This window comes from Rhagoletis zephyria, unplaced genomic scaffold (genome assembly GCF_001687245.7).
Source record: "Rhagoletis zephyria isolate East Lansing unplaced genomic scaffold, Rhagoletis_zephyria_1.1 Rzeph_scaffold_05718, whole genome shotgun sequence".
Lineage (NCBI taxonomy): Eukaryota > Metazoa > Arthropoda > Insecta > Diptera > Tephritidae > Rhagoletis > Rhagoletis zephyria.
The window spans coordinates 27134-40488 of NW_016162801.1; the positions used below are offsets into that span (position 1 = coordinate 27134).

General features: G+C 33.6%; 1 protein-coding gene across 1 annotated transcript; it reads right to left on the minus strand.

Moving 5' to 3' along the window:
* Positions 1 to 7679: 7679 nt before the first annotated feature.
* On the minus strand, positions 7680 to 9137 carry LOC108372397 (60S ribosomal protein L7-like). Its single transcript, XM_017628060.1, has 2 exons — positions 9008 to 9137; positions 7680 to 8946 (listed from the first exon to the last, which is right to left on the minus strand). Exon 2 carries the CDS (start codon positions 8619 to 8621, stop codon positions 8112 to 8114), a length of 510 nt encoding a protein of 169 aa, XP_017483549.1. The 5' UTR covers positions 8622 to 8946; positions 9008 to 9137; the 3' UTR covers positions 7680 to 8111.
* Positions 9138 to 13355: the final 4218 nt, after the last annotated feature.

Below are 13355 nucleotides of genomic sequence, written 5' to 3' on the forward strand. Positions count from 1 at the left end.
AGATAACGAGAAATCCCTTAATTCTGCTACCATATCATCCCTACTGAAAGACCAAATGTCCATTAATGTTTATACCACACCACCCTATAGTAGCACAAGCAATGAACAAATTGAAAGATTTCATAGTACACTTTCTGAAATAATGAGATGTCTAAAAGCAACCTGCGTAGGAATAACGTTCGAAGAATTATTATTCAAATCAGTCCATGAATATAATTCATCGATCCACTCAACAACTAAAATTAAACCTGTAACCACATTTTTCGGGAATAGAATCTTTACTGGCCCTCAACAGCTAGAACAGCAAAGACACGAAAATATTGCCCTACTTAAGAAAAACCAGGAACTGGACCTTTCCTATCACAACAGGAAAATATCAGAAATTAAAAATTACTCCCCAGGGGATGTAATTTATGTAAAAATAAATAAAAGACTTGGTTCAAAATTAACTACGAAATATAAGAAAGAAATAGTATCCGAAAATAATAAAACCACCGTAAAAACTGTATCGGGACGAATAATTCATAAAGCACTAATAAAAAACTTGAACAATCGTTTTCAGGAAAATGGGCTATTTCGGTCTTCTAATTATTTGTGCCACAATCACAACCTCCCTAACGGACGTTAAAATTTTGGACTATAATAAAGCGCAATTGGTGACAATAGACAATGGACAAGNATCAACTCATCCTAGCCACGGAAGCACCAATAAATGCTTTCAAAAATCAATTATTCCTGTTATTCCTAGCTTTCACAGACTCACGATTACAAAACAAAACTACTCGACACAAGACATTATAGGCATATTCAAACGACATATTGACCCAGGATTACTCAACGGACTTTACACGACAGAAAGTTTGATGGGCAAAATTCAGGAGATATATCCACTTCATTTTGGAAACATTAAAATTCGTTTTACACAAACCCTACTTCGGGACATCGTACAAGAAACAGAGCAGGAGCAAATAATAATTAAAGAACATCAAAGAGCACACAGAAACAGTCGCGAAAACAAAGCACAGATCTTACAGAAATTTTACTTCCCAGGCATGCATTCGAAAATCGAAAAAACTGTCAGCCAATGCTCCACATGCCGTGAACACAAGTATGATAGGCACCCTCCTAAACCGCAGATACAGGAAACCCCCATTCCACAATTCCCAGGAGACATCGTCCACATCGACATTTATTCAACAGAAAAAATGCTAATCCTCACAGCCATTGACAAATTCTCGAAATACGCACAGGTTAAAATAATACAAACTAAAGCAATATAACACATTAAAGATCCAATAATAGAGTTCGGAATACCAAAACTGGTAATAACAGATAACGAGAAATCCCTTAATTCTGCTACCATATCATCCCTACTGAAAGACCAAATGTCCATTAATGTTTATACCACACCACCCTATAGTAGCACAAGCAATGGACAAATTGAAAGATTTCATAGTACACTTTCTGAAATAATGAGATGTCTAAAAGCAACCTGCGTAGGAATAACGTTCGAAGAATTATTATTCAAATCAGTCCATGAATATAATTCATCGATCCACTCAACAACTAAAATTAAACCTGTAACCACATTTTTCGGGAATAGAATCTTTACTGGCCCTCAACAGCTAGAACAGCAAAGACACGAAAATATTGCCCTACTTAAGAAAAACCAGGAACTGGACCTTTCCTATCACAACAGGAAAATATCAGAAATTAAAAATTACTCCCCAGGGGATGTAATTTATGTAAAAATAAATAAAAGACTTGGTTCAAAATTAACTACGAAATATAAGAAAGAAATAGTATCCGAAAATAATAAAACCACCGTAAAAACTGTATCGGGACGAATAATTCATAAAGCACTAATAAAAAACTTGAACAATCGTTTTCAGGAAAATGGGCTATTTCGGTCTTCTAATTATTTGTGCCACAATCACAACCTCCCTAACGGACGTTAAAATTTTGGACTATAATAAAGCGCAATTGGTGACAATAGACAATGGACAAGCGAAAATACAAGACGGCACATTCAGACTTATTCATCTCATCAAATTAGCAAAATACGAACGATTTTTGACAGACCTATAACGAGATAGCCAACCAAATCCCTAATGACCACTTCCTATATCCTATCCTAAAACATGAAACCACCCAAACCTTTGAAATCTTGAACACCCTAAAGCCTTCTAACGTAAATAAGATGAAAAGATCAATTGATATATTGGGAACGGCATGGAAGTACTTAGCCGGGTCTCCTGATCATGAAGATTTAAATATAATAACAAACAACTTAAATAGCTTAAACGACAAAAACAATAACCAAATAGTAATTAACCAGTTATTCGAGAAACGCATTAATAACATAACTTATATAGTAAACAAAATGTTAAACAGGATAAGGAAGGACGGCAATGTTCTAACGGAAATTTTAATAAATTTTCAAATTAGAATCAGGNTGAATATAATTCATCGATCCACTCAACAACTAAAATTAAACCTGTAACCACATTTTTCGGGAATAGAATCTTTACTGGCCCTCAACAGCTAGAACAGCAAAGACACGAAAATATTGCCCTACTTAAGAAAAACCAGGAACTGGACCTTTCCTATCACAACAGGAAAATATCAGAAATTAAAAATTACTCCCCAGGGGATGTAATTTATGTAAAAATAAATAAAAGACTTGGTTCAAAATTAACTACGAAATATAAGAAAGAAATAGTATCCGAAAATAATAAAACCACCGTAAAAACTGTATCGGGACGAATAATTCATAAAGCACTAATAAAAAACTTGAACAATCGTTTTCAGGAAAATGGGCTATTTCGGTCTTCTAATTATTTGTGCCACAATCACAACCTCCCTAACGGACGTTAAAATTTTGGACTATAATAAAGCGCAATTGGTGACAATAGACAATGGACAAGAGAAAATACAAGACGGCACATTCAGACTTATTCATCTCATCGACTTAGCAAAATACGAACGATTTTTGACAGAGACCTATAACGAGATAGCCAACCAAATCCCTAATGACCACTTCCTATATCCTATACTAAAACATGAAACCACCCAAACCTATGAAATCTTGAACACCCTAAAGCCTTCTAACGTAAATAAGATGAAAAGATCAATTGATATGTTGGGAACGGCATGGAAGTACTTAGCCGGGTCTCCTGATCATGAAGATTTAAATATAATAACAAACAACTTAAATAGCTTAAACGACAAAAACAATAACCAAATAGTAATTAACCAGTTATTCGAGAAACGCATTAATAACATAACTTATATAGTAAACAAAATGTTAAACAGGATAAGGAAGGACGGCAATGTTCTAACGGAAATTTTAATAAATTTTCAAATTAGAATCAGGCTAATTAAGGAAGAGCTAATTAATATAAGGTATGCCGTTCAATGGGCAAGCATAATATATTAAATTCAGTAATGTTAAGCAAGTAAGAAATAGAATTGTCAATTAGTAAATTAAGAGAAGGTGAAGTACCATTTAAAAATGCCGAAGAAGCATTAGAACTGTCAAAAGTAAATGTATTTAGCCAAGATATGAAAATTGTATACATGGTAAAAATACCTCTAACATTAAAAGAAACATTTAGAGGAATTATTATACGACCTGTAAAAAGGATAAACAATATTGTAATTAAAACTGAGTATAATGAATTATTCAAAGGAAAATATACACTGTTTGGAATAAAAAATAAATGCGAAAGCTATAATGAAGTAGCAATTTGCAAGGAAACTCATTTGGTAGATTTAAGTAAAGATTTATGTGTAACTAGGATAGTTAATAGTTTAAACTCAACATGTTCGACAACCAACGGCCATCACGTCACTACGCTAGAAGNTTATTCAAAGGAAAATATACACTGTTTGGAATAAAAAATAAATGCGAAAGCTATAATGAAGTAGCAATTTGCAAGGAAACTCATTTGGTAGATTTAAGTAAAGATTTATGTGTAACTAGGATAGTTAATAGTTTAAACTCAACATGTTCGACAACCAACGGCCATCACGTCACTACGCTAGAAGAAATAAAACCAGGAGTAATATTGCTAAACCAGTTCAACGGCAAACTAGAAGCCGACGAGACATCCCAAGAAGTAAACGGAACGCACGTGATAATATTCTACAATTCAACAATTAAAATCAACAGTCAAACATTCAGCAATATTGAAATAAAGCCAACCGAAACCATCCCTGCAATACTACAGCCAATCCCGTTGGAAAAGGACCACATAGAACTACTTTCCCTAGAAGCCTTGAAGGACCTGCATATCAACAATACCCATCGAATAAATTCCCTCAAAAAGGCAACCTTCTCTGTCGGAAGTCTAACTACGGCAGCATTCTTAATCATCATAGTACTTCTTCTTTTCCTAAGGAAACGATCCGTGAAAATCCAATATGTGGGAAAAGAAATAGTGAAGCCCAGCACAAGCCTGGAAGTCAATCCGTCAAGCGAAACAAACCACATTCCAACATACGTAAATCTCAACAACTTACCATTCTACTAATGATCGAGGACGATCATATTTAAAGGGGGAAGAGTTAACGCAACAGTTTACAACAGCTCTGCAGAATTGACTTCTACCAACGGTCAGCAACTCCACACGCGCATCCGCACAATTGCTGACACCGCATTAACCAATTTGTTATTCGATCAGCAATAATAATTGGCACAACAACGANTACTTACCATTCTACTAATGATCGAGGACGATCATATTTAAAGGGGCAAGAGTTAACGCAACAGTTTACAACAGCTCTGCAGAATTGACTTCTACCAACGGTCAGCAACTCCACAAAGGCATCCGCACAATTGCTGACACCGCATTAACCAATTTGTTATTCGATCAGCAATAATAATTGGCACAACAACGATTGAGCAATATTCGGAAATAGTGCATATGCAAGTGCAACGCGACTGATGGCCGATAGTAGGTTTAATTTAATGTTACGAAACCAATTGCATTTAGTTCTAAGTTTAGACTCAATTAATAAAAACGTGGTGGACGCGAGTCCACACGCTTTTTTAAAAATCCGTTATTTAATAAAATAACTTAACTTATACGAACAGCGGTAGCGGAGCAATGCCCTGTAGGGAAACCACGGACTAGTGAATCAAATTTCTAGTTTCGTACTAGGTCTTTATCGCCAAAAAGGAACTAGTCCGATAGGAACTAGATCCCCACCAGCCCAAAATCGGCGAAAAGTGATACTTTTAAAAAACTAGTTTTTTTAAGTGTTTTCACTAGAAATCTATATCTAAAGTGAAGAATTTTGAAATGGTTCGGAAATATAGAAAAAGGGATGCAGAACGAACTAGATCTTATTTGTCGAATTTAGAACTAGTACGGAACTATCGAATAAGGGATGCAGCGGGGGGTTGTTTACTTTACATAGATATGTGTTCGACAGCTTTTTCGTTCAAATACGCTTCTAGTCTGTGCTTCGCAGATGCTTTTTCATAGCTTGGTAATACAAAACTAAAATTTGTGTTAACATTTCAACATCTTGGAACAGGACAGGGAATCTAAGAAATAACAGCGAGCACCTCTGCAAACTCAGCTACAGCTAAAGGTATGTAAACGTACATTTCTTACAATCATTCAAAAAAATTTAATTTCAAATTGAAAAGACATTTCTTCCAAAATAACTTAAAATCGCACACACGGAAGAACCAAAAAGATTGAAAAATCATGATACTTTTTTCTTTCGTCTATCGATTTTAGAACTGGTTCGGAACTATAGAATTTAGGACTAGTTCGGAACGATCGAAAAAGGGATGCAGCGGGGGGCAATTGACACTTCCTAGGCCATCCCCATGTTAAATTCGCCAGTTGCTTGCATGCAAAAGAGATTTATCGCGAACCAATACTGGGTCTAAATTTACTAGAAGCGCACCAGTTCAGAACTAGAGATTTTCATTTTTTTCGTTTCGTTTTTTTCGATTTTATGCAATGGTCGGCATCTCAGTATATCCAGTAAACAATCTTTTTTGTTTTTTCACCAAATTTGGTCCCCATAAAGGACTAGTGTTGCAAGCAACGCTTTTTCGGCAATTAGGGTGTTGTGCAGCTATTTAATGTGGTGAAAATTATTTAAGCCCTGGAGAGATTTATTCACATGGAATTGGAGATAGGGCTGATAGATTTATTTTAAATAAATTGTGAATCTGCGAAAATATCTTTTCAGCAGATGAATATACTTTTTAACTTTTTTCCCGAAAATTTACATACAGGCTCGAAAATATGCGAGTAACATTCAAATATCGTCGCTTGGATGGAAAATTGCCGGAAGCGTCATTTTGACAATTTGTGGTTTTTGGATATCTTCTTTAGTTTCCGAGTAATTGACTAAAATGTTTTCGGTTATTTGGTACAAATTGCGTTAGTATTGCTGTCGTACTAAACTAATCAAAATCTTTCAAATAGAGTTTTATCTGTTCTTCTTTAGTTTCCGACATATTCATGAGTTTGATTTTCTAGAACCGGGCCACTTTTTCACTTTTCGTTTGCGTGTATTCACTACAGGTGGATGAAAAAATTGTTGGCAAAATTTTGTTCGGGCGAAACTCACGATTAGGCTGATTAGTAAAAAGTATCGTTAATTTATAAAACTTCTTATCACATTTTGGCGTATATCATTAAAACTGACTGCAATTTTTTGACAATTGTCGTATACGACAAAATTTTATTAAACTCATACATGGTTGACACTAAACTAAAAAAATAAGATAATTTGAGAATTTCGTGAACTAGTACATAGCACTTTGGAGAAAATCTGTAGTCCTGTTTCTGAGAAATTGCATTCCAAACTTAAATCGTGAGTTACCGAAAGTAACTTTTGACAATCTTTTATCCAGGCGACGATATAACATTTAGCTAAAATATGCATCTAAATAAATTATAATTCTCATTGTTTTCGCAGTTTTATAATATGCCAGACGGATAACAGTTATATACATACAAGTATACCTAAATTAGCGCGTTGAGCTTGTATATTTATCTCTTTCTAACGCATTAATTCTATATACGTCAGGACCAACGCCCGACAAAGTTATGTCTAAATTTAATAATGGCTCTATGACAAAATATTTATGAAATGTATTCGTAGATTTTTATTTACTTCATTCCATACATTAGTATTGTCTGAATGTTTTTTACTAAATACCAGGAATAAATATTTAATAAAAAAACTATTTCATTTAAGCTTAACCAACTTTTACTTGCTCGGAGCTAATTTTGGAACGCTTCATGAAATATTTTCAGAGGCGGTAAATGCAACCGTGGGTGCATCATTAATGAGCTGAAAAACCAAACAAATAAAAAAATTCCATCTGAACCAATATTCCCAAAAATTATAAAGCAAAACAAAAAACAATTTTTCCAATTTATGCACTGTTATTTTTATTATTGCAATACAGTTTCAGCTCTTCAAACATTTTCCACATTATGCTTTTAAAGATAGTAGTTTCCGACCCCATTTGCTCGTCTTTTCTCAGTTCTGAATTTAGGCTAGGTTTAGGGAACTTACTGTGGGTGCATACAGACCACATTTTGTAAATATGTACATATATATTTGTATACACTTCAACTGAATTGTGATATTTAATTTTATTTTATAATGAATAATGAATTAAATAAGTGAAATTTTTTATGTTTACTAGATATAAGACAATTTTTAATTTTCTTTATATACATGCTTTAGTTTTAATTCTTCTTAAGTTAAGTTGTAAAGGTGATAATAGGCCTCCTGAGGAACCGAGCCCCTTAAAAAAATCGGTAACGCGAATAAAAGCATACCTCACAGGTGGTGTGGAACAAGAACAAATACAAACGGAATAATTTTCGAAATTATGAAATGGTTATTGGTATTTTCCATCTCAAAGGTGATGATTAATTTGAACGTTATTTAAGTTGCCTTTACACGGTTGATTTTTACCCGTGTAAATTGCAATTCAACCGTAAAATGTAACCATTTTGGCTAGTCGATATCTTAGTCAATTTTCCAATCGACAGAAATCGACCCGTGTAAAGGCAACTTCAGGAATTTTTTAGTTTTCTTTTTTTTGCTTGGGAACAATTTCTTTAAGCCATCTTGCGCAGCAATTTGTTGATCTTATCCTCACGGCTACTGAAATCACCAACCTTAACGTAGTAATTAGCCTTCTTGCGCCAGCCTCGGGTTGATGTGTTGAGCTTGAATTGCAACAGGAAGTTGGAGGCTTTCTTGCAGTGGATTCCAACAGTGAATATTTCGTGCGCTTTGCGAAATTTGCGTTCGAGCACAAAGCTGTCAGAGATTGGGACACGTTGATGGTTGTGCTTAACAATTCCACGTTTGTACATCAATTCTCGAACTGATTTGATATTTGGATAACCCCATATAGGGTTCGGCATACGTAGCATATTAATGGTTGCCTTGTTCAATTTGATGAACAAACCGTGGTTAATGTGGCGAAAACGGAACAACAGTAAAACGTTACGCACTTTTGGTGCAACTTTGTTGATACCGCGGATACGGATCACAAAAGCCAATTTGGATTTTTCAGGGCCGTAGAATTGGCCGCGTTTCTTTGCCACACAGCGCAACTTCATCTCACGGCGTCCATCACGGAGTTTCTTGTTTGATATTTCTCAGCATGCCCCAAGTTTTCTCGTTTAAGGAGTGCAATCACAGCAGAGCGCTTTAGTTTACGTTTGATCAGGGTAGCAGTTTGCTGACCTGCTTCTTGGTGAACTTCAGCTTCGACTCGGGGACAGGAGGCAGCTTCCTGGAAGGTTGTCTGCTCTTTGCTTGCGGTTTCTTACCGCCCGTGATGGAAGTCATCTTAACTTGTTACTTAGCACGTTGAAAAGGCGAAAAAAAGTTCGCCAATTATTTGGAGCACATCGTAAATGAGCCACTCGATTTATCACATTTCTATTAAACAATTTAATTAAATACTTTTTAATACATAGATATGCTGCAACCAGGCACTTACTTTCCCAAATTCCCGCCTGCTTATCGGCATAATTTTCCAAATATGCCTGCTACTTCATTACTAATAACTCCATTTTCCAACTGCGCCTTCTTTGTTGGCTCAACATTTCCTAAAAAGACATAAATTTACATTAAACACATGATTCAATAATAGAAAGGTTTTGTAATAAAACAGTCTTCTCGCCCCCACACATAAAATCGGCTCCTTTACTTGTGCAGTAGAGTTGTCAAACTACCGATGGCACTATCGATAGTATCGACAGTTTCAATTTTTTTAGACTATCAATACTCATTGATAGTTTTTTCTTATACTATCGAAAATATCGATAGTTTAGTAGGACTATCGATCATCTCTACCAGTTATTTTGGAAGTATTTGATTTTTTTAATTTGAATTAAAAATTTTGTTTTTTAGTGTGATGCCGACGTCATATTCAAATATGCACGCATTTAGGCCAAAATACATACATATGTTAATCGTAAATCCTGTTTTGTTTGTATAACTTGTGTTTGTTTTTGAACTTTTTAAAAAGAGAAGTATTTTGGCTAAGCATTTACTTAATTTTGAATGATTATAACTTTTATAAAATAGTATTTATTTCACTATGATCCTGTAAAAACAAAGCAACCTAACTGATTTAGCGCTATCGATAGTTTTATCGATAGTTTTATTTTTTTCGAGACTATCGTGAATATTGATAGTTTTTCTGAAAACTACCATAACTATCGATGGTGTGACTATCGATAGTTTGACACCTCTATTGTGCAGAATGTTGCTCACTCTACAGTTTCTAGTTATATTAGTAGTAAAACCAAAAATTCTTCATACCAAATATTCGTTGACATCACCTTCGTTTGCGTAATTTTCTGGAGCAAGTCTAGAATAGCGATCGTTTAGCTATAAAATAACCAAAAATTCCGATTGATAGAACTTTTTACGCTGATTTCAACGATACCAAATTTATTTGGGGCAGGTAAAAAATAAAGAAGATAGAAGAGGTTTATTTGTATTTTTTATTATCACTAAATTGTTGAAACCCAAAAGTAGATCATGATAAAATATGTAATATCGAATTAAAGATAATAACTTGTACTTTCTAATTAATATAAATTTCTGTTCCATTAATTATGCAGTTTTTTTTCAAAAAAAGGTTATTTCATGAATAAATAACATTTGTTCGTTTTATAGTGGGTTTGGTTTAAAAATACAAACATCTATAAATTATGTACATCAGCTGAAGAACAAATTAATTATCTTTATGGTGACGTCATTCACCCTTCAACTAAATTAACGATTTGGTACAACCTAGATGAATATTAGAAGCTTTAATATATTTAGTTATAATTACCAACCCATGGTAATAGTTCCCAATCCTTAGTCACAGTTCCCAAATATTGTCAAAATTCGGGAACTAAATATCTTTAGTTGTCGAAACTCATCCTTTTTCTCAGTGTGTGCAGTATGTAGTTATTTTTATTACAAGCTTTTATTTAACTTGGTCATACCGCGGAAATTTCCAATAGATTTTAAACCAACTTCCCGACAAGGTACAGACTTGAAATTTTCAGCATAGTTCCAATCACGATGACAATGCAATTTAAAATATAAATGAATTCCCTATATGGTCCAGGGGTCTTGACACAAAGGCGGTCAAAACATAGTAAAATTTATGGCTAACAGAGCGTAATTTGCCCAAGAACGTAAAACCACTATAAAATTGTTAAATCTGCCGGCGGTAGTAAATAAGAAGTATAGTTGTAGGCGCTAGTAAGGAAATCAACTTCAACAGTGTTTAAATTGCCAAACTGTTCAGTTTTAAGAACTTCTGTTAAGAATTACATAATTTGGTTTCCTCACACAGGTAGTTATGGAAATACAGAGATGCAATAAAAGCTACGCACAATTCATATGCATGCATCTTAAAAGTGTACATACATAGGCACTTCTACCAGAGAATGTTAATGTAATGAGAAGGAGGAAATGTTAATTTTAAATTTTTTTAGTACTACTAAATTCTGATAGGTTTGAGATGCGGCAGTTCACCAAAATAAATATTTGATGCGAGAGTTCACCAAACTAAATTTTTTACCACAGAAAGAGATGAAATTTTTCACCTTTTTGCACTTGCTCTTGCGACATACCGTTTGGCGAAAAATGAGAATTGGCTATTTTTAGATTTTTCATAAGAAAAGCGGAGAAATGGTAAAAAAATACCAAAAATGTAATTTGGCTATTTTTAGATTTTGTCAAAAGTAGAAATGCCCCAAAATGTAAAAAAATGGGGAAGGGGAAAATGAAAGATGAAAAGTGAATTTTAAAGTGTTAATTGAAAAGTGTGTGTATGTATGTAAATATTAAATTAATTAAAAAAATATATGATTGTACATTTGTGCCAAAGATGAGAGTTTCTGACTGGGAACTCCTAGCATCAAGCCTTTTATCCATTCGTACCAAAATATGGATTTATAAAACCAAATAAGCATTTAATCATTACTTTATTGTTTTTCGCTTAAAAATAATTAGTTATAGGTAATTATTATTAAAAATTTCGGGACTTATTCCTTTTATTAAATAAAATAAACAATAAAATAAAATAGAATAATTAAATTAAATAAAAATAAATAATAAAATTAACTAATAATATAAAATAATCAAATTAAATTAGATAAACTAATAAAATAAAATTATGAAATTAAATTAAACTAATAAAATAAAAATTTCAATTTAATTCGAATAAACTAGTAAAATAAAATAAATCAAAATAAACTAATAAAATAAAATTAAAAAATAGTAATAAAATAAAATAAAATCTAGTTAAATTAAATTCAATATACTAATAAACTAAAATAAAATATTATAAAAAATAAAAGTTTAAATTAAAAAAAATTTATAAAAGCAAACCTGATTTTTGATAAAATTTTGATAGGTTTTGGTAGGTTTTTCAGGTAAATTTCGTGTGCTCGTATAAGCAAAAATTACAAGTACGCACATATATCCTTTGGTACGTAGATGTAGATATGTCAACGAAAAAGAAAAAATATTTGAATTCATACTTGCATTTTGAAGGGTACATCTAACTTGTAAGGTGCCAAGCATTCAAGTTGTGCTGTGGCATAGTTGGTAGAGGCGAATCGATGATGATGCCTTGCTGATACGGTATGGTAGATGCGATGGTTTTTTATATATTTATAAAATGAAATAAAATAATAATTTGTGATCAAAATTGATTTTATGGCTTTTCTGCGGATTGTGAAATAGTTGAAGAAGATGAAGAATTCTGGACAAGGCGGGGGAAACGAAAATGAAGGGATTCTGCGCACTTGTCGGCATTGTTGCCCGTTTTCTGTAACGCGCAGAAAATATATTTTGTTTTAGACAACTGAAGTGAGCAAAGGGAAGGGGGATTTTGTACACTGTTGAGACTTTTCCGATCGGCGCGGTGGTTGACAAAATTTGAGATTTATAGATTTTGTCAACGCCGCGGCGAAAATCAACTTGTGGACGGCTCATGCTTGTAGCGGTGCAAGTGTGCGAGGTGCGGGCGAGTTTATGAATGGAAGTTTTTACTTTTATGAATGAATTTCTTGCTCGCAAGAAGCGGGAGTGCGGGGAAAAGTAAACGTGGCGTCTGTATGTTTCTAGTTGTAGTATTTGTATGTATGTGCAGAAGTATTTCGTTTTGATGCTTGTAGATTTTTGTTTAGTGATTAAAAGTTGTTAATTATTTAAGATTATGTGCATTTGCATACATATGCAAGCATGTGCGTTGTTAATATGTACAGACGTAGGTACTTGTGCATGGGCGTATGTATGTACATTAGGGCGGGTAAATTTTTTTTTCGACATCGTTCCTAGCAGATTCGGATTCTACATAAAATTCTAAGAAAAAAAGCCCTTTAGACCATAGCTCTAGAATCAATTTCGAGCCTGCGCAATTTTAAAAGAAAATATTTTTAATTAATACTAAGTCCATAATCAGATTAATATTTACTAAAGTGTTAGGAATGTTTTTTTTTTTGGTAATAAAGAGTTGTGCTCGGAAGTTTTGTGATACGAAAAATTAATTTCTGATATCTATTTTTTATTTAAAGAACCGCAAGATGGCGCTTCAAAGCAAATCTACTATATATTTGTGGAAGTATATATGTATGTATGTACCAGGTTGCAGCCTGAACGGATGTACAGAATCGAATAAAATTTTGCCAAAATATTGCCATGACTCCTGGACCTATAATAGGGTAAAAAAATTGAAACTCGCCAAGGGGGGGAGGGGGATGAGGGAAACCTCCCATATTGAAAGTTTTTAATCAGCTCTAACTTCGGAATTATAGTCACATGAACTCGAAATT